Source organism: Anguilla rostrata, chromosome 3 (genome assembly GCF_018555375.3).
Source record: "Anguilla rostrata isolate EN2019 chromosome 3, ASM1855537v3, whole genome shotgun sequence".
Classification (NCBI taxonomy): domain Eukaryota; kingdom Metazoa; phylum Chordata; class Actinopteri; order Anguilliformes; family Anguillidae; genus Anguilla; species Anguilla rostrata.
The window spans coordinates 28,805,937-28,829,068 of record NC_057935.1 but is presented as its reverse complement, the minus strand read 5'-3'; the positions used below and the strand labels follow the sequence as shown (position 1 = coordinate 28,829,068).

Below are 23,132 nucleotides of genomic sequence, written 5' to 3'. Positions count from 1 at the left end.
AGGCCACATTCTTACACTGGTATCACAAGCTTTCTATCTGCATGCATGTCTCTGACTGGAGAACTAATTTTCCTCAGTAAACCATCATGCCCGGCATATTGGCTTTTCACAAATTTGCATCTGAAAAACACTTAAAATGTTTTGCCTACAAAAATGTACCAATTTGCAACTTTTTCCATAGCTTCAGTAGATCAAGCTCCACAACATTCTTTACAGAATTTGGATGCATTGAAATATGGACAAGTAAGGAGCCAACAAAATAGCAGTGTGGGTATGGCTTATCACCAAAATGCTAAAAACTACCAAGCATTCAATAGAATGAAATTTGATGAAATTTGGTAGCTGTGTTTCCACTCACATCTAGACCCAAACTCCAATGTATTTACCCAATTGGATCACATGGTGGTGCTACATAGCACAATCTTTTTTTACTTATGAAAAATTGTTGTGCTTTTGAGATATAAAACCTGCTGTAGTGATCAGGTTCCATATCTGAGACGTAAATCTGTACCTTTTTTCTTACTGACCTCTTGGATTGGCTGCTATTGGCTATACGTCCCTGTGGTCACTGAGAAATCTTGGCACTGATACACCGCTTGTTGCTGTATGTGGTGTAATATTGGCTGTGTGCGCTGGATCCGGTGCATTGATTGTTATTATGATTATTTGATTGAATAATTGATTCTGTTTTTTTTTTGTTTGTTTTTTCTCCACTAAAAGAGAATGAGGGGCAAAAACCATAAATTGTAGAGCTACGAAACTTGGCAGTTATGTTCCTATTCTCCCCCTCTACTCACAACGACATCTATTGGCCTGATTATGGCGCTGTAACACAACCATTTATGTTTTGGACCATAACTTCTGAACCATGTGGTCTGGAATCAAAATTATTTTTCCTCAGATTCTGTGGCATTCCAAATAAAACAGATACTCCCAATTCAATTTGTGCCTGCCACCATTTTTCCACCATTTAGATTTTTTTCAAAAACACTTAAAATGTTTCTCATACTACAAAAATTGATCGATTTGCAAGAAATGTGGTATTTTGGCTGGACTTACATGGATTTATACAGGTCTTACCTTTCCAGCACTTCTGAGAAAATATGACTGCATTACAAACAAATGAAATTGCAGTGGGCATGGCTTTTCACAAAAATGTAACTAATTCCAATACGGTTTGACAAAGTTATGAGACTTGGTACATATATTGGCAGTTAGATCAGGACTCTAGCCCAATCTAACCACAAGGTGGTGCTATAAAGATACAAATATTTTTTAAATTCAAAAATTAATTATAAATTTGGGTTTACGCCATCTTAAATTGGCCACCATTTTGTATTATATTTTATCATCTATGACTTTTCAGTGTTTTTCCTTAAAGTCAGATTGAAATTTGAAAACTGTATCATTATTTATATTCTATACCATTGCAAAATTGTTTTTAAATGGTTTTAAAATGTGTTTTTTTTAATGATAAAAATTAATGCTTTTTGTTTTGGACATATCAAAAAAATGTTACTATCATGTTACTATGGAGGTCGGATACTGCGTGGGCGGGTTTGAGGGCGTACTTCTTGCATTTTGAGTGATAGCTAGTGGGCGGACCGTCTGAAAATGTTGACTGTGACAGCCATCAAGATAAAATAAAGTAATAGGGTGACAGGCTACATTTCAGTAGATAGGTAAAGCTAAATGAGTTGTCATATTGCACAAAGTTAACAAATCTCCGTAGCTAGCTAGATAAATAATATTCTGCTTTCCTGAATTGTTGCTTTATATTTCGTGTGATAATTATGTTGATGCTAAGATTGCTTTTCAGCTATGCCAGCTAGTGTCAGCAAATGTAGCTGTTAGCTATCCTCCTTGTAAGCAAAGCGAAGGTAATTCATAAACTCAGTAATTATACATCCAACATATAATAATATAAGAAACTTACTTTGTGGTTATCCTCCGTACTGTGCTTGATCGAATTGTGGGGACTGCTCAACTTATTTTTAAGTTGCATTCTGTTGTGCAATTTTTTGTTATAGCTAGGCTACTTGCTAAAGTTGCTATATGGTGCTAGTCAACTACAGCCTTGGCCGAAGTGATAAAACCATGCCATTCTCAGAATAATATATATTTTCTTTTATTTTGTACCTCATAGGAAAAGTACATGTGCTTTACATACATACACTACAAGACGTTTTGGATATTTTAACAGGTGCAGTTGTGAGCGAGCCTGTTACTAACAATATCCGTTTATCGCGACATTGAGAGCGAAGTTGCGAGCGAACCTGTTTCCAACAATCTTTTATCGCTCTGTACAGCAATAAATGCAGATTACACGCAGCAGTTGTCGTGTCATCTTTACAAGAAAACACAACGCAGAGACAACCCCGCTACAGCTGGACAGTGGGGACTGCTCCAGGGTTCAGTCGCAGTTATTGAAAAATCGACTCGTTTTTGCGCCCAATTCAAAAAGTCGTCTGTTTAAAAAGCAGACTGCAGACTCTTGTGTTGTTTGACACCAATGAACCTGATAACCTACTCAACCCAGCTCCTGGTCCAAGCAATGGTTCTATCCCGCCTGGACTACTGCAACTCTCTTCTGGCTGGACTACCGGCATCTGCCACCAGACCCCTGCAGCTCATTCAGAATGCTGCGGCTCGTCTGGTCTTCAACCTACCCAGACACTCCCACGTAACTCCCCTGCTCACTACCCTCCACTGGCTGCCTGTTATAGCTCGCATCAAATTCAAAACATTGGTTCTAGCATACCAGGCAGTCAAGGGATCAGCCCCAGCATACCTTCAAAAGATATTCAAACCCTACATGCCAGCCAGATCCCTCCGTTCTGCTACCTCAGGACGCCTAGCACCTCCCCCTCTTCGCACCTGCACTTCCAGAACACGTCTCCTCTCTGTTCTGGCCCCACGATGGTGGAATGACCTCCCTGTGGAGGTCAGAACAGCTGAGACTGTGACCCATTTCAAACGACGACTGAAGACCCACTCTTCAGGCTGCACCTCTCCCCATCCCTTCCCCCCCTGTAAATGACTAAACTTAGGGTTGTAACTAGGCAGCTGTTTAATAGGTGACTTAGTTGATGCGCCAGTCTTAACGACTACTTGTATCTTTATTTATTTTTATTTTTCCATAGATTGCGTTGTTGCCGTTCTCGTTGTTAGTGTTAATCAGTTTAACCACCAGGGTCCAGGTTGAACTATGCGGTTGTTCCCTGTACTTGGACCGGTACTTCTCTCTAGGGGTTTCGTCATTCTTGTTCCTGGTTATGGTTATACACTTTGTTGTACGTCGCTCTGGATAAGAGCGTCTGCCAAATGCCTGTAATGTAATGTAATGATAAAAATTCTACCCACTTGTTTTTTTACATTTGTGTCCTTTGGGATTGCGTGTAGTGAGTCAGAATTTGTGCATCCTTCAACACAACAATGCCGCTTGCAAGGTGCCATGTTTTCCAGACGTGACAGTGGCAAATACAGCCTAGCCCTCAATGTCAATCATAAGCAAATACACACTGTGATAGGCTGCATGCAAATGAGACCTCTTCCTGACGGTCAAGAAGCGGCAATTAAAAAAATGTGGAAAAAAAGCACAGTAGGTGGCACAGTGATTTTTAAAACACCAATTTCTATAATTCAAAACAAAAAATTATAAATTGTAAATGATTTGATAATACACTGCCTATTTAACCACCAAGGGTAGTACAAAATATAAGCTAAGCAATTTAAGTCTGACTTTAACTGCTTTAACTCACTGCGGCAGTCATTAGTGTATAGGATATATAGGAGAGGAGAGAGGACACAGTCCTGGGGAGAGCCAATTGATGTAAAAGTTAGTCCAGAGAAATGTCCATTCACTCTCACTCTCTGAGATCTGTTGGTGAGGAAGTCCAAGATCCAGCCAACAATGTTAGTGCCCAACCCAAAACGCTCAGTAAGCTTCTGCACCAGCAGGTGAGGCTGTATGGTGTTAAAAGCTGATGAGAAGTCCACAAACAACAGTCTGGCATGGTTCTTACTACCCTCTAACTGCTTATAGATGAAGTTGAGCAGAGTTATAGTTGCATCCTGGACCCCCCTGTTGGTTAGATATGCAAACTGTAACGGGTCGAGATGATGCTCCGTCCTATCCAGAAGTTCCTTTTTAATCAACTTTTCAAATGATTTCATAACTAGTGAGGCTACAGGCCTGTAGTCATTCAGAGTCTTAGGGTGGCTATTTTTTGCAATGGGAACTATTGTAGATTGTTTCCATAGTTCAGGGACCATTTGCTGACAGAATGACATTAAAAATATAATTTAAAATAGGGCCTATTTGATCAGCACAGCGGGACAGCATACGGCTACCAATGTTATCAGGGCCAGGGTTAGTTCTGGCTTTGCAGTGTTTAAAAGTATTCACCACACTGTACAGAAAAGGGAGAGACAGATTGACTAGAGTTCAGTAGGTTGTGTTTTAAAACAGCAGTTTCGTCGCTAAAATCACGCACATCAAGCAATCATAACACCTGCTGAGACTTGAAACAATGTCAGTAGATGTCTCTTCACATATTGTATTTTTCTTTATTTTAATTATTTTTATTTTTTTTAAATGTAACTGGGTTGGCACCACCATTTTATATCATATTTCTAATTTTTTTTTTTTTTGCTTAAATTTCTGCATGTTTCTCCTACAGCTTTTAAGCTAGACATGCAATTCAAACTTCATAATATTCAGCTCAGAGTTCAGAGTAGTGTGCTTATTCCAAGCTTTTTCAAATTCCAAATAATTTTTTAAATGAAATATTAAATGTTTTTTGTGAAAACTTTCCATAGAGCATGAATGGGGAATGAAAAGTAAAATGCAATAATGGCAAATGTTGATCCATGTGGCCACTTGTGTGCATGTGATTCTATTTCAGCCAATAGGACAAAGAAAACCAAAACACACCATTTTGTGCTTGCAAAACAAGCCGCCATGCTGACTAAACACAACCAAATACTGCTAATAGTGGCAGTTTAACAATAATACCACAACAGGCAGGTATCATACATTATAAAACAAGGTTTTCAATTGCAAACTGGCATACCATCATGAAAGGTTAATTTAACTTCCAGTATTGTGAAGTCAGTTTAATCTTGCCTATATAACTACATTACATTAATATTTCCTAACGATAAATGTCACACCCCTTACCACAAAATATACTTATTTATTTTAATGTGTTGAAACTGTTGAAGACAGTTATCCGCAAATTAAATTATTTTTTTTTGCTATTATATTGTGTAGGCGTGTCAGGCATTGTCTACCTATACCAGGTGACCAGGGATAGCCATTCTCCATGAAGCTTGCAAAACCCATTGGTTACTTGAGGTATTCTAGTTTAGTCAGCCTCTGGTGCCGAAATACATATTTCCATTCAAAACTACGGATTTACCATAATGAAATTATTTTGGACAGTATTTTTGAACTCTAAAATCTATTCACACTGAACTAATTACGCTTCAGGCACTGATTTTTTTGAGCCCCAAAGAAGGAGATATAAGATTGATTTCATTTTGATTTGGTCCTCATGGTTCTACATCACAGGTCACGCTCCTCCTTACATGGGCATACCCATGCATAGGCGAGTATGAAGCTCTGATGCAGAAAAGGGTTGAATTGAGAGAGTTGCCTGCACAAAACGGTCTCAAAGTTTAAAAGGTCAAAGTTTTGACACTTGTTTGAGACAACCTGGTCTACATCCTACCCCATTTCTGTGAAATTTTATGTAGCATTTTTGAATAATCCCACTTCAAAATTTCTATGTAATACAAAACAAGATAATATAAAAAAATGAAAACTTGAGTTAGAATTTCTCCCCAAATTTAAAAGATCTCAAAATTTTGACACATATTCATTCCAGATAGGGTCCTGGTCTACATCCTATCCCATTTCTGTGAAATTTCAGTGTAGCGTTTTTGAATAATCCCACTTCAAAATTTCCATGTAATCCAATACTAGATAATATTTTTAAAAATGAAAATGTGGATTGAAATTTCTCCCCTAATTAAAAAGGTCTCGAACTTTTGACACTTGTTCAGCACAAATGAGCTCCTGATCTACATTCTACCCCATTTATTAAACATTTTACTGCAGTTTTTGAATAATCCCACTTCAAACCTTCTATGTAATTCAGTTTGAAAAAAAGTGAATATTTGGATTGCAATTTCTTCTCAAAATTTTTATTTCAGAATTTTGACACTTGATTATCACAGATTATGTCCTGCTGTAGGACTGCCCCCAACTGCAATACTATTACTGTACTGTTTTCAAATAATCACACTCCAAACATTCTATGTAATCAACACAGGCTTAGTCAAAATAGTGAAATTTGCAATTGGAATTTCTCCCCAAAACTGAAAGGACTTTAAATTTTCACACTTGTTTATGATGGATGACGTCCTTTTGTACCACTGTCCCCATTAAGGTGAAATTTTACTACCCAGGGCAGTGCCAGTGGCAGCTGTGGCAACAGGCCTCAGAAGTCTGATGTAACGTAGAGCAAAATGGAATTCCGGTTCAAAGGGAAATTTCTCTATGGAAAAAATGAATGGATTTTCACATAACCGTCCCTGTCACAGTCTGTTATTTAAGCTGGCGTTTAAAACTTGGACGTTTTTATCCGGACACATTTCTCTCTTAAATGGCACTGTCATTTTTCAACCGAAACAATTATTTTGCTAACAAAAAGCTAACACTGCTGCGCATGTTATTTACGTCACAGCTCTTGCGGTTCACTGGCAACACTTGTGAAGCACAAGTAGCCTAGTTATATTAAGATGTTTACAACGATATATACAACTGTAAAAAATCGAAAAATGTATAATTTATTACACTAATGGGAAACAACGAGAAGAAAACGGTTTTCGCGCATGTATCAAAATAGCTCTGTCTGTGATGATGTAGTTGTGCAACGGGTCATCTCGGGTGGCTAACCACTTAGCCGTTAGCAATTGGCTTTTTAAAATGACACATAATTTTTTTAGATTATAAAAAATGGGTAAAAAGCAAATGTCATAATTTATTTTAAAGGCATTCGGAAATCGCCATTCATTTGTCCCATATGGGCGTCTATCTTTTGAACCGGAAGTCTGAAAAATGCTAACGAACCCGAAGGGAATGACGACACGACTTTGGAGGCCTATTGGGCCTCCATCAGTCCATGTGGCAATTGCCAATTGCATCTGCCAGGTGGACGCAGTGGAGGATGTAGAAGGACCCCCATGTGATTTGTAGTTGTTCTAATGACCTTCAGTATGCACTTATTGTATGCCACTAGCTAATGTACTGGATTTGCATTGTATCACTCTCTGCTGACACCCCCCCCCCCCCCCCCCATATGATCAGGGCAGTTGTAGACTGCATGTACAAGCAGACTGCTCTTCTTCCTTTGACTCCATTCTATGTGAGCCAAGCTGTAGTCTGTTGTGTTAAAAGAACTAGTTGTGATTGCACATGTCAGGGGAAGACTAGTCACAGACAGCTTTGACGTGCAGTCTATGGGTGCCTGATTGTCCAGTGGGGGTCACTAGAGAGTGGTGGAACGTGGCTCCCTAACCAGCTGAGCACTCCCATATTTAGTCTGATGCAATTGCCAAGTGCACATTGCCCTATGGAGGCCCCAAGACCTCAGCAGGCACTGACATGGTCCAAAACATCCTTTCAGTTGGGGAGAAACTCCCATTTATATTTTTGACTAAACCTGTATGGGTTACATAGAATGTTTGGAGTGAGAATGTTAAAATTTTGAGAAGAAATTGCAATCCAAATTATCACTTTTTTCAATATGGCTGTATTGACTTGCACAGAAAGTCTGTAGTGGGATTATTAGAAAATCCTACAGTAAAAAAAACAATTGGGCTAGGTTGTAGATCAGGACCCCTTCTCTCATGAACAAGTGTCAGAAGTTTGAGACCTTTTTAATTTTGGGTGAAATTCCAAACCAAAATTGACATTTCTCACTTAGCCTGAACTGAATTACATAGAAGGTTTGAAGTGGGATTATTATAAAACTATACAGTAAAATTTCAGACATAGGGTGGAATGTAGATCAGGAGCCCATCTATCATGAACAAGTGTCAAGAGTTATTCAAAAACACTACAGTAAGATCTTATGGTAATGGGCTAGCAAATAGACTAGGACTCCTCCTGTCCTGAACAAGAATCAAAATCTCACTTTTTATATTAGCCTGCATTGGATTACATTGAAGGTTTGAAGTGGGATTACTCAAAAATGCTACAGTAAAATTTCACAGAAATGGGGTAGGATGTAACCAGGACACCATCTGTCATGAACACGTGTCAAAACTTTAAGATCTTTTAATTTTGGAGAGATATTTCAATCCAAAATTTCACTTTATTTAGATTAGTCTGTATCGGATTACATGGAAGGTTTTAAATGGAAATATTCACAAACTACTGTAAAAATTCACAGAAATGGAGCAGGGCATAGAACAGGACATCTTCTGTCATGAACAAGTGTCAAACCTTTGAGACCTTTTAAATTTTGGAGAAATTTTAACTCAAATTAAAATTTTTAAATAATTATCTTGTATTGGATTACATAGAAGTTTTGAAGTGGGGTTATTCAAAAACGCTACAGTAAAATTTCACAAAAATTAATTAGGATGTAGATCCGGACCCCATATGTCAGGAACAAGTGTCAAAACCTGAAATTTCTATCCAAATTTTAATTTTTTTTAAATTGGCCGGTATTGGATTACACAGAAGGTTTGAAGTGGGATTATTTGAAAACACTACAGTAAAATTTAACACAAAAGGCATAAGATGTTTATAACTTAAGCGGTCCTGATCTACAAGTGTTGAAAGTTTTAGACCTTTTACATTTGGAGAGAAATTTCAATCCAAAATTATACTTTCTTTGTTAGTTTGTATTGGATTACATAGCAAGTTTGAAGTGGGATTATTTGAAAACGTTACAGTAATTTTTTACAAAAACTGGGTAGGACATAGAACAGGACCCCTTCTGTCATGAACACATGTTGGAATTCTGAGACCTTTTAATTTTCGGGAGATATTCCAATCCAAAATTTCACTTTTCTCAATTAGCCTACATTGGATTACATAGAACATTTGAAGTTGGATTATTCACAAACACTACAGTAAAATTTCGCAGAAATTGGGTAAGATGTAGACCAGGACCCCATCTGTCATTAACAAGTTTCAAAACGTTGAGACCTTTTAAATTTCAGGAGATATTCCAATTCAAAATGTTACTTTTTCACTCAACCTGAATAGGATTACATATTTGGGGTGGGATTTTTTGAAATGCTTCAGGAATATTTCACCAAAATCAGGTCAGTGCTACTTCAGGACCCCTTCTGTCATAATTAAATGTCAAAAGTTTGAGACCTTTAAATTTTGAGGAGAAATTGCAATCTAATTTGTACATTTTTCAATAGCATTTAATTACTGTGTTTGTCTATATAGGCAGTTTGGAGTTTAATTTGCATATGGTGAAGTGATATTTCATCCACACATTTCAGAAGTACATTAGTTCCTGTTCTGTCATACACAACTGACACAATGTTGAGACCATTAGATTTTGAGGAGAAAACAAAATGTGTGTCACTTGGGTATCTGATCCTTCCATATTACAGCCTTAAAAAGACATGTGAAGTGAATGTAACAAAAATTTAAAAATGAATGAATTAAAAAAATTATTTTTACATGACCACCATTGTTCAATTTCTCTCTTGAGCCCTATCTCACTTTTAGAAGCAAATTATGGGTTTTGAAAACACGTAAGGAAAACCATCCAATCATATAATGCAACCAATTTAAGGTGGACTGGAATTTCCAAATCGGGAGCTGCGAATCGGGAGCCAACTTCAGCATCGTTTATTATGTTACATTCGAGTACCATGGAATGTTTGTTGTTCTGTACTTATTTAGCTACAGTAGGCCACTATTCCATTATCTAGCTAGCTGGCTATTTGTAGCTAGCCAGTTAGACAGCTCAACAGCTAACTTGTCAAACATAATAGTTAGCTAAATAGTTAGCTAGCGAATCACAACTTCTGATTTTCTGAATTCAGTCTTTCTAGCTTGCTTACCAGCTAGCTTTAATTTTACGGTCAAGTGTAGACTGGCAGAATGCTTCTATAAAAATATCAACTCCCTTATTAATTACTTAATTATTAATTAACTTTAAACATTATAAAACTCATAAAAAATGTCCTTATCACAGTGAGTCACTTGCTTTCTTCCATAAAATCCTGTTTCTAGCCAGCTACTAGATGCAAATTTGTCACAGTTTGTCAGATGACTTGAAAGCTTTCTCCTAAAATGAGCAGCTTCCATAGGAATCTGTGGAACCAGTAAGCAGAAGCTGTCTCCAGTTCTTGTCTATCTAGATAGCCTAAATGTAGGCTTTTTTGTTTGCAATGAAATACTGAGAGATCCAATATATTGGGATGGCAGGTATGCCATCCAGCCAACTTATGCCTTGGCGGGGCATGCCCCATACCCACATAGCACCGAGAGTTTGGCAGTTTTCAGGGTTCCCCACAGAAATAACTGCAAAGCCACAGACACTCAGCCTTTAGAAATATTAATTTCTGTGCATTCTGACCCCATTTCAACAGACAGAATTCACAAACAACTTTACACGTCCACACAATAAAGCCCCAAACTTAGGGGATTTTGCATTTTCTCCTTCTTCTTCTTCCTGCCTGATTACATCATCACAAATGCTCCAAGCTACACCAGCCAATCAAAATATTACATGCATATGCAAAATAGACACACATTTTTGATCAAGGCTCAGGTAAATATTTAATTTCTTATGAATACTTATTTGCTAGTGAATAATTGTCTATTATTTTAAGCCTATTGCTTTTGCAACTGTACAATTCTTCTGGATCCTTGTGGACCAAATCTAGCCGGTCTTTCCCCCGAACACATAGACTATATTATGACATACCATCTAGCCGTTCAGTTAACCGGCTACATTTGGTTGCAATGTGAAAGTTTTCTAGCCGGCTAGGATACAGCCAGGTTGCTTTCTTTAAAAGCACAAGCAAATGACGGCATTAAAGAACATCATCTTATTGCAAATCCCTTCATACCCATTAAACTAAGTAGGTGTTTAGAACTTTATTCACTTATACAAAAACATTTGCCACCGTTGTAACTACTCTGTTGGTGGCACATTGGTATGGTTTTTGCGTTTGGGACTGTTGGGGCTTGGGATTGAATCCCACCTCAGGTAAATTTGTCATTTCTTATGCATTATATTTCTTTACTAATATTTTATAATTGCCTGTTTTACCCTAATATAACCTGCCTATGTACTAGCCCGTTAGAAAACTATCACACTCCAACCTAATCTAGTCTTTCACCTAACGTACACTGTATTATATCATACCTACACGTTTGGTTAATAGGCTAGATTTGGTTCAGTTTTCTTGCCAGCTAGGACCCAGGCCAAATGAAAGTCAAACCTGACTTGAATTAAGGTTGCATTCAGCTAAACTAGTCCTTTATGTCAAAACATGTCAAACTACATTTCCACCCCTTTAGACATCTACATTCCATTTATATTCAGGCTTGTGCTTCCTGGGCTACCATCTTTAAAAAGACAAGCAAATAACCGCATTAAAGAACGTCTTATTGCAAAGCCATTCATGGACATTTATCTAGGTCTTTATAACTTTATTCCCTTATGTAATATTGACATCTTAATTATATAACAATGTTCAATGTATGTATTTAGCAAAAGTCACAAACGGGGAGCCGTATGCATTTCATGACGGCAGATCTATTGATTTTCTTAAAAAGTGACAACAACTGACCGCTGTGGCATTTCTACTGTTTACCTACTTTTTTTTTTTACTAGGCTACTAGCTCACCTTACTTGTATATGCCACGTTAGCAAGCCATATTCTCAACCGACAGACAAACAATTAGTACGTCTGTCGTGTATACAACACCCCATTAAGAACACTTCGATTTTAAAACATGGCAAACACTTTTATATCTAGTTGTAGTCTTCATGGAAAAAGTATGTTTGTGTTTTTAAATTGTATTTTATATGCTGTGATCATGTCAGACTTAATCTACATGCCCATTCCCCTTGAAAACATATTGTTTAAACTATTCCATTGAATGATTTGTGGTCATTTCTTTGGTACTACTTTTATTTTCTGATAGGCAAAGAGGAAACATGTCCAGTGTAAAGTGTAAGGTCAGCTACATAGCTGAGGAAGAGAGCAAAGAGGAGTCCTTGCTACAATTAAGGATATGCCTTATAAGCCTTATAAACACAAAAGGTGGATTTCAGAAGAAAAAAACATAACATGGAGCATGACGGATGGCTACACAAGTTTCGAGCCCAGGAGCTGAAATTGAAGGAGATTGCTGATAATTTTGTAAATGAAGGATCGTTGGATGCCTGTTGAATCAGTGAGTATATAAAGTGCTTTTTCCAGGAGATTTCTGTTTTGTTTCTGATGGTGCCAGCCTGTTATAGTTTCAATTGTGCCACCACGCCGTTTCTCAGAAATTAAAAAAAATATATATATCAAAGTGCCAGTGCAAAACGGTAAACGTTGATCAGACTGTAAAAGTTCATATAAAGAGAACCATAATCCACAAGTGTTTCTTAATTTTAGTTCACAATTTTACACCCAGGTCCTCATCACCAATTATGTAATAAAGTTGGCCCCCGCAAAATCTCTGTCTGTCTCCCAATCACAGCAGTGTAGATCTGGGACTGGCTACGATGTATGTGCGTTTGCATGTATATGTATGCAAACCTGTCATAGTCTACATGTATATGCACTACTATTAGCAAACACAGTGTAAAAAGATATTATATCTGAAAAAAAAAAACATTTTCAACGTACAAAAATGGTAAGTTACTCACACATACAAAGCACTATAAGTCATTAAGACTTGCAAAATCTAGGTCTGTCATTAAAAGTACTGATATCAAAATTACGGCAAGTTACAATACACGATATTGGTTATCTTAGCTAACACTAAGAATCTTTTCACGCAGTTTTTTATTTTTTGGCATTTCAGGGCAAAAGCCTTTATTAGAAATGGCCTGGTGTTGTTCTGCACACTGAATGTAGGTAACACTACCTGTGTGCCTAGAACAGAGTCTCCCTCTCTGGGCATTGAGAGGGCAGACTGAGGCTGAGGGACAAGGGAACTGGTGCCCTAACCACAACGAACATAGGTGTGGGAACCCCTGGGGGGAGAGGGGCTGTCCCCCTGAACTCGAAGTCTCCTCTTTTTGGAGAGGGGAGACAAACATGTGGACTTAGCCCCCCCAGCAGGGAAGCCGGTCAGGCAGGCTGCTTCCACTTGGGGTTAGCGGGAGTGGGTGAAGGTTTTTTTGCTGCGGCCGCAGCGAAGGTCATGTTACCCCAAGGCCTGGGAGGGGGGTTACGCTGCTGGCCTAGTGTTTTTCCCTGGGGCTTGACTCTGCTCTGACTCGGTTGGGCACGGCGGTTCACTGCCGGAGGCTGTGGGGGCCACGTGAGAGGCGGTGGCTGAGGTGTAGCTCTGCGTGGGAGTCAGTGTTTGAAGGCCTCATCCTCTTTCTTTTTATCTTCGCACCTCTGCTGCATGAGAGTCAGTGCAGGGCCAAAAAGAGGCTGACCTGGCTCAACTGGGGCACCTGTGATGCGCCTTTTCTTATTGTCGGGTAGACCAGAGAGATTAAGCCACAGGGTCCACTCACCAGCTACAGCCAAGGCCATGGAGCGACCACAGGCCTGGACACACTGGCGAGCATTGCATAGAACCAGGTCGTTAACAGTGACAATCCAGAGTATGCCAGAGTATGGGGGAAGGGCTCCCCTTATCGAGCTGTTTCCCCATCTCCTCTATCAGCTCGGCTTGGTAAACCGAGAGTATAGAGGAGACATTGAGGGCTCAAATAGCGAGGGCTGAGGACCTATAGGAAGCCTGGTGAATGGAGGCTGTAAAACGGTCCATCTTACTTGGAAGGGTGGGATTTGGTGGCGCCAAAAGCCCTCCCTGAGTGGGGTTCAGGTGTTTAGCTTTGGAGGGTTTGACAGCCGGGGGTTCCCCCAAGGCGTGGGCGGCCATGTCTTTGACTTCTAGGCGGGAAAAGCCATGCTTGAAGCCAAGGGGATCCATCCAATGGTGCCTCATGTGTTCAGCACAGGCAGGAAGGACTGGGAAAAGCTGTTTCCAAGGGCCCAGGGGAGGGCCTAGGAATTTCCCGTCATAAACATCCCGCTCCTCATCGGCGGGGTTCTGGAGAGATGGCCATTCGATGTGGAGACGGGCGGCAGCACGTTCTCTCACCTCCAGAAGCACAGCGTGGGGTTGGGCGTTAGCCGTCCTCACAGCCAGTGCTAACTGGGTGGAAGGAATGACGTTTTCCACACAACTGGTGCATCATCGTGCTCCGACTCAGGTGCCTCTTCCTCCAGTATAGGGGTACCGGAGAGGGAGAGGCCCAACATATCTGGGTCAGATTGGTCAGCCAGGGTCGGAGGGCCTTGTGGAAGCCACGGGGCCGCAGTGCTGTCGTCCTCTTTATCCGAGTCCTCCTGACCAAGGTTGTTGCTGTGGGTAGCAGCTACTCTCAGTCTCCGCTGCAGCAGCCTCCTGGGCAGAGCCAGGCAGTGGCTGCAACTCTTCGAAGTGTCGAGGGCCTCCTGGGCATGTTGAAAACCCAAGCACATGACACAGAGAGGATGGGTATCTTTGGCGGCGATGAGAGCAGCGTAAGCTAGTCCCCTATTTAAAAAACAGCTGACCTATTGACTAATTTTACAGTAAACAGCAATTATCTCTTGTTTTGGATCAAATTGAATGATTTTTAACTTTTAGTAAAAGAGGACTGACAGTTTTGAATTGTATTTCATAACCAGTGATGAGACCAGTGAAAATTTTGTTATTGTTGTGCGTTTCAATTTGTTGCTCATCATCTCATTTACTTTTTGTCTTTTTACCTATATGGTTTCTTTGAATACAAGATAAAGATGAAAAATAAATAAGAATGTCAGTTCAAAACAATAAATATTGTTATTACTGTTTTCTTATCACCCCTTAGAAAGAAGTATTGCTGCAATCAATTTTACCATTGTCACTTTAAAAAAAAATTAATCTGCCTTTATACGTTGTTGTGTTGCCTAGTAAATCTAATCATTGTTACAGTTATTACTGTATGACTTATGCTAGCTATACAGTATATTCAGTTAGCTAACCTTAGCTACAACCCAGTCATATAAAGTTGTAGAAAGTCGAAGATTTGCAAAGTGTTATGACCCCATGCATAAGTTTGTGGTACATTTGTCACTATTGTGTGTGTTTCTTCTTTCCGGTTGTCATCTGATTGGCCGTTTCCATTTCCAGTTACTCGGCTTGAAAAAGCTACCAATTGCCACCTACCAGTGTAGACTAGCTCTTCAAACTCGTGGTTGGTGTTTGACTTCGCATATTCGACCCTATCCTTGTTTGACTCTGATTCCCGCCTAGCCCTTCAGCATTCTTTTCTCATAAGATCTTGTGTATGACCACTGATTCGTTCCTATCAACTCCGATTCTTGCCTTAGCCTTTCTAGTTAGTTTGCCTCATGATTTTGTGTTTCTGACCATTCGCTCTTGTATTCGATTCCAATTCTCGCCTAGTCCTTCTGCTTTGATTGCTGATTGGATTTTGTGTTTGACCGTACGCTCGTTTTTGACCTCTACTCACATTTTTCTGTCTGCTCACCATATAGTGTGTTCCCAGCTGGACTAAAAATCCTTCCATCGGGACACAGCTTTGTTATTTTTGCATCGTTATTTTTCCTTTATTGTTTTTGAAGCTACTCTAGGTGGATTTAACACTCCATAGGGAGTACGCTATTCAAGCTTTTAGTTTCTGACTATCAGCTAACTGTCCGAAGTTCAGCGTTCAAAGCCGCCCCATACCCAGTAACCTTCAAAGACTAGCAAGCAACCAGTTATATTTGGATAGGGAGTTACTAGTCACTTTGCAGTACATTTCCCTACCCATTTCCATTTCCCCTGTTATGGTCAGACCCTTGACCAGGTCTTAACAGAATTCACTTACCTAGTGTTAGTGATGTTATAAGATGTTTGAAGCTGAATCAACTGCCAGGGAAGAATTGAATGTCGATGAAACTGACAGTGTGAGGAGAGTGACAGTGAGCCAGAAATAGGCTACAGAGGAAGAGCAAAAAATAGTTATCTTTTGGCTATTGATACAGTGGTTTTGTGTACAGCTGTTTCAATGTGTTATGCCATCTACGTCAAGAAGAGTCTGTTACTAGTTTTAACTTGCCTCGTGTCTTACTCCAATACCCCTGTTAGCCAATACTCCCAAATGCAGTAGGCCTATACTATCTATGAGAGCACAATGGAAAATTTGTTTCATATTACTTAATTTATTTGAAGTAATAAAATCCACTTTAGATCAATATTTTGTGTCAGATTATTGATCAATTTCTTTTGTAGGGTAATTAGCTGTGTAATATGCAGGACTATCCATTCCAAGGTGGTCAGCTATCGGAAAATAATTACCTTTACGGGGGCAAGTTCTTCACCTTGGCATTTCTCGATAGCTGCAAAGCCTTGCTGTATTTTAATTTTTCACCATAATGAAGGCTCTCCGTGCCTTCATTATGGTGTTTTTTTTAAACATAAATCACATCTTTATCACAAATTAGTGACACTTTCTATCAGAGGTAAGTGGCAACCATTAATCTTATATATTGTTTATATCGTTTTGAATTTAGATAAAGATAACATATAGGGTATTTGCTTTAAAATTTTCACAATTTTCATGTTTTGTCTTTTTTCTTTCTTTTTTCCAAGGTAATTTTATGACCTCTTTCACCCCAAGTTACCCAGAGAAGCTATGGATTGATGAGCAGGCATTCTGCAATGTTTTCCCTTTTCACATTGTCTTTGATGAAAATGTAAGTCTTCATGCTATCATAACACCAGGTACCAAAAGATTATCAACTGGAATGATGATGTTATCTAGGATGTGCAACTTTTACTGATAGGAAATGCAGAAGACATCTAAACAAACACATACAAAACATCAAAATACAAAAATGCCAAGTTACTCATGCTAATTTCCCCATGGGGATCATGAAGTATTCAATCTGTCTATCAATCTACAATATCTATTTTATAATCTGTATTTAAGGTGAAAATATACAAGAACTTGCAACCAAGTGAAAGATTAAGTTTTCATCAGCTGTTTAAAATATTCATTAAAATTATATCTTCTTCTAAGAGGCATTTTTTGTTATTTGACACCAGTTATTTAAATGACCAGATTCTCTTCAGATGGTAAGATGAAAAACACAGGGTGAAGTTACATGAAATCATGTAAGAAACATTGAGTTGCATTGCTTTGGAATAGAGCTTGTTTAATTTGTGCATACTAAGGTAGCCAAAATTGTTTGTTGTAACTTGACCTCATTTTTATATCAATACTTTTACCAGCAGGCCTCGATTTTGCTAATTTTATTAAATGGGTACATTTAAAAATCTACATGGTGTAGTTTGCATATATTCTGGGCCTTGCTAATCACCAGTTAGTTGAAACTGTAAACTAATTATGTAGACATCCTGTGTAATGGTCTCTGACAGTGTTACAATTGTCAGCAAGGTGAGGTTTAATTGAAATATGTTTAAATTACCGAACCCAGCAGTTTTAACCGTTAACACTCTTGTTGATGTCCGGTACTCTGAATACTGAACAGTTAAACAGTTAAAACACCTCACTTCCCCAACATGTAAATGATACTTATTTGATTTCATTTGGTAATTATTATCAAAGATATCAATAATGAACTAAATCACCATACACCTTTATCAAAATATACCACTCACAACCAGATGAAAATGAAGAAATTAAGAAATCTTATTAAGTTACAACAACTATATTCATGTCTAATCTGAAGACAAGGTTCAACTACCTTAAAACAACGGTTTTGTAACAAGGCCTTCTCTCTCAACAAGATGCGAGAAAATTTAAGTAATATTGACTGGGTGAAACGTCTTAACTGCAAGACTGTGAATGAAAAGTGGGGGTAGGTTCAAAAGGGTTATTCTTGAAGTGCATTGTAAATTCCTTTCCAAAGGTAAAGAAGAGTAAGTTGAAGAAGAGCTCTCCCCAGTGGATGAACAAAGCCATATGGGAGGGTTTGAGAAAAACAAAAAACTGAATAAAATATATAAAAATGACAGCATCGAGAGTAATAAGGCTGAATATTGCAATATGTATGCTAAGGTTAAAAAAGAACTACTAGAAGCCAAGAGGCTCTTTGAAAGGCAAATTGCCCAAGATGCAAAAAAATAATACTAAACATTTCTTTCAATACTGTAGCAGGACAAGAAAAGGCAAAGAGGATATAAGGTGCATCAGGAATGAAGAAGGAGCATTGCGTTCTAAGAATAAAGATATTGCTGATGGCTTGAATAGTTATTTCATTGAGAGTGTTACTAGAGAAGAGGTTACAATAAACTGGACGGCATATTCAGTACTCAGGCAGCCGGTCCTGATGGCATATACTCAAGAGTACTCAAAGAATTAGAGATCATTTTTAAACCACTGGCAGGTAGACCACCCTTTGAAACTGGAGAAATACCTGAGGACTGGAAACAAGGTAACATAGTACCAATATAAAAGAAAGGGACAGTACTGATCCAGGGAACTACAGGCCTGTCAGTTTAAGATGCTTAACCTCTTCAAGCTTAGTAAAAGGAGACTCGGGGGTGATTTGATTGTTGATCCCCTTCATGAATTTAAAATCCTCAAAGTGAACTACATGAGATTCTTCAGGTTGAGTTCTGTTAGTAGAACAAGGGGACATAAATGGAAATTAGCAAAAGGTAAATTCCATACAGACAGTTTTTTCATGCAGAGATAGTCAATGTGTGGAATAGCCTGCCAGGTCACATAGTAGAGGCATAAACTCAGAGGATTTTCCAGACTAGGCTTGATACAGTGTTATATACTATCTAGTCTGTAGGTAATCAGAGCACTAATTTAGTTACGAAAATGGTGAGCATTGTTGGGCTGAATGGCCTGTTCTCGTCAGTATGTTATGTAATAAACAAAGGTGACAGACATGGACAGTCACACAAGAAATGAATGAGAGAAGATACTAAACCACAGCTTTTGTCCCAAAGTAAATCAAAAGGCAAAAACCAAACGACAGTGGAATATTCCAAACTTAAAGTTACAATCTATTTTCGTTTCATTCTCTTTGGCGGTACCAATGGCGAGAAGCGGTAATTGCAGGTCTGTTTTTTTCGACCTCACTTCCCGTAGATCCAACCAGTGTCGCCTGTGTGACGTCAGTCAGTTGGCACCTGGGCCACGTCAACTATAACACTTACTGAATAAAAAATGGTTGTTATAAAAGTAACGTTATGTACATACTCATTCATTGTCTAACATTAGGCTAACTTAAGCTGTCTTTACACTGCCGAGCCGGGTTAAAATGCTGTAGCAGACCTGGGGATGATCAATTTCCACAAACATTCTTTATCCACCTTTTGCCCGGTATGAACATTTTTACACTGCAGAGAAGAATTCACAGGATTCGCTGTGGCTCGTGCAATTATGTATCTCGTGCACAACAAACAGTCTTTTTCGTGAATGTTTTTTTTGTAATATTTTTGAAACAACTGCCTTGCAAAATGTTACCCCTGGTGTTTCTGGTTTTGCTGGCTAAACTGTTCGAGAATAAAGCTGAGCTGGGTGTTAAATTAGCAGTCATAACAAGAAGAATAAAACAAAAACAAAGGAGATTTCATCAAAAGAGGGAATCAAGGCTGAAGGAACATATGAGGAAGCGTAATAAAATAATAACAACGCTAATCCATACTGCCATATTCTTTTATTTAGTCTTCTCCGACTTGACATCTTTACACAGAAATCAGACCCGGCTCTGTTCCACCTATACCCCAGCTTTATTCCGATCAATATATTGATGAACTTGATAGCAATGTAAATAACGGTAACGTTAAGGCCAGTTCAGATCAATGATTCGCAACGAGACAGAACGTTTACAATCAGACGTCTTAGAAGTTTGCAAGTTGCATCCAGTCTCGTTGCGAATCATTGATCTGAACTGGCTTTTAGTTAGCTACATTGCAACGTTGCAACAAGGTAGCATTGCATTCGAGAGACGGTTTGCGAGGTCGGTACTGGTCGGTAGCGTGCGCAACGTTGTCTAAACTAATGTTGCCTTTCTTGACATGGTCCGGTAGTAGCGTTAGCTGTGCAAATAGCTATGTAATTTAGTAACGTTACATTGTCATCAAATGTAATATGAAATCTACATCAACAAATAATATGACCTCTCATGTTACACAAAAACCTTTTAGGGTTCCATAACCCCCCCCCCCCCCTTTCTCTGTTATTGTAATGCTAGCAGACACCGTAAAAAACAGTACGCCGCTCCCACACAAGTGAGTTGAAGAGCGAGCCTGTTGCGTTAGTTCTGCCTACCCTCTCTGGCGGAACAACCACTGATGGGTGACGTAAAACGCATGCGCCGCTATAGCGGAACTATGCGCCGCTTTTTCCCGGGAATGTCGCCACAGACACCCAGTTCTTTAATCATAAAGTTTTATAATAATAATATAAATTAATATAATAATAGGCTCAATCACCACTGTGTCACATAATTCGACAATAGATAGTGACTTACCAGACATTTATTTTAATGAAAATCTTCAAGATTATTATTTTAACTACTGAAAAAAAGGAGGGGGCAGTGGCATGGACACCCTCTCTGACACACACACACATGCAGACACACAGATTCACACCTCAGATGTAACCCCCCAGTTCCTGCCCTGTCTTATCTCCAGGCTATGCTGGCCGAGCACTTTTAAGCTTCCTATGGCTGAGAACAGCCAGATGGTGAATTACATGTCGGACACAATATAAGCCCATATTCTGTTATAATGACCTTAAGTGGGTATATCATAAAATTTCTCAGAGTAAATCAACTTATCAACATATTTTGTATGCATATGGCCTGCGCATTGCTTTTCACCAGTTAGTTAAATAGTGCTGATATATATTCCTATGTGCACTAATGACCTTTAGGCATCATATCTCCTTTGTTGGTATAGTAAAAATGATTATTTAGTATGTATACAGTCTGGACCTTGTTGTCATCACCAATCCAGAAAAAATGATGGACTAATCATGGCAAAGTCTCATGTAACCCACTCCCTTAATATTTGTCATTTATCGCATATGCAATTATAATGATATTAATTATTGTGGTAAAACATTTTCATGCTGGGTGTCCTCTTTGTCTGAGCCTGGTTTCATACAAATTTGGTGTATGTGTGGACTAACTGGTGCATCTTGAAATCGCATCTGTTAGTTGCAGCAGTACAGTAAAATATATTATTGTCCTTTTGGAGTATTAAATGCTGGGTGAAAAGAATACTTTTACTTTAAAATTTTTATATTATTGACCGACTACAGTATTTCATTTTCAAAATGGCTGATGAAGAGTACTCCACATTGTCTATCCTGACATTGTGCTTACCGAAGTATCACTATACTCGGTGTAGTCACACACAGATTTAACAAGCAAATTGCTTGACAGCAGTTCCACAGTGGCGAAGCAGTGGTGGGACGTCGACATCCCTATTGTTAAAATGAGTTAAAAAGTGCCACCACTTGCCAAAAAATTTGTTATATTTATTTGCACTGCAGGGCAATAAAAAGTGCTAATAGCCCAAACTATTGTTTACAACCTTCACCGCGTCACAGCTATGGAACACAGCTTCTGTATTTTAACAAGCAGGACAGAAGAGGGCGGCACGGTGGTGCAGTGGGTAGCACTTTTAACTTACAGCAAGAAAGTTCTGGGTTCGAATCCTTGGCCTTTCGGTGTGGAGTTTTCATGTTCTCCCCGTGTCCGTGTGGGTTACCTCTGGATACTCCTGTTTCCTCCCACAGTCCAAAGCCTAAATTGCCCATAGGTTTGAGTGTGAGAGTGAATAATGTGTGTGCCCAGCAATAGATTGGCGGCCTGTCCAGGGTGTATTCCTGCCTCTCGCCCAATGCTCGCTGGGAAATGCTTCAGCACCCCCTGCGACCCTACCCAGAACAAGCGGGTATAGATAATGGATGGATGGATGAACAGAGGAGCACATGACCTGCTATCGAGGAGAGAATGGGCTTCTTGTGGAAAAATAGATGTGTATCATTGTAAAATATTGGTTATACAGTATTTTATTTTCATATTGCACAGTCTGTTCTTTGTGTAGCAACAAAGTCATGGGTTAGCTGTTCATTTTACGCATGAAACCTTTGAACTATATCCACTCTCTTTGTTTCAGTTTAGATATTACCGCAATATAAAAATGAAATTGAGTTAGTGTGCGCTGGCTATCCTTAAATCTTAGTTAGCTATGATTGCAGCCAAAAAGGCTAGCCTATTATGTTGGTGCTAATATCAGACTAACTGTGGATGAAATATTTAACTTGCAATTTTTTATTTACAAATACATTATTATATGTGCTTATACATATACATAGCTTGGGTGCAGGACCCATTATAACTCCCCCCACTTTTCAAAAATGCTTATTTTGTACCCCCCACCCCACTTTGGTGGTTGTTTTCAAACGTCACCTTTCATCATGCGGCAATAGAAGCAATGTGGTTTTTATGCAGGCAGGGCGCAGTGCTTGCTAGCAAGATTCAGTTGTTTATGTGGGTAGGAAAAGCCACGATAGGTCCGAGAGATTGTCAATAAGTCTAGCCCTGGAGAGTTTATGCTGCCAAGAATGTAGGCCTTGAGCAAATGAATGATAAACACTGCAGTCCACAAGTCCCTGCTCAGAGACGGTTGCTATAGTCTACTTCCTCCGACATCTAGCTCTGATATTGTGTGTTTTAGTTAAAACTTAGTTAGCTAGCTAGCTTGCTGCAAGTTAGAAAACTTCTGTAGCTAGGTGGTTAAAAACTGCTGTTGGGGAACTCACAAAACTGACATGGATTACTCTGGAGGGGAGGGGGTCATTTTTATTCCATTCCCCGAGCTGAAAAAATCTTGGAAAAGTGTCTGTTGTGGATTAAACTTGGACACATGC

General features: G+C 39.0%; 1 protein-coding gene and 1 long non-coding RNA gene across 2 annotated transcripts in view; one reads left to right on the top strand and one right to left on the bottom strand.

The window, feature by feature from the left end:
• Positions 1 to 19,517, bottom strand: part of LOC135252006 (uncharacterized) — a 364,708-nt gene extending 345,191 nt beyond the window's left edge. Inside the window, exon 1 of the long non-coding RNA XR_010329250.1 lies at positions 19,326 to 19,517. This is a non-coding gene — a long non-coding RNA (uncharacterized LOC135252006). The remainder of the gene's footprint in view (positions 1 to 19,325) is intronic.
• Positions 1 to 23,132, top strand: part of gucy1b2 (guanylate cyclase 1, soluble, beta 2) — a 104,605-nt gene that overhangs the window by 26,142 nt on the left and 55,331 nt on the right. Inside the window, exon 8 of the mRNA XM_064329908.1 lies at positions 16,859 to 16,962. Within this exon, the coding sequence (XP_064185978.1) occupies positions 16,859 to 16,962 (104 nt within the window). The remainder of the gene's footprint in view (positions 1 to 16,858; positions 16,963 to 23,132) is intronic.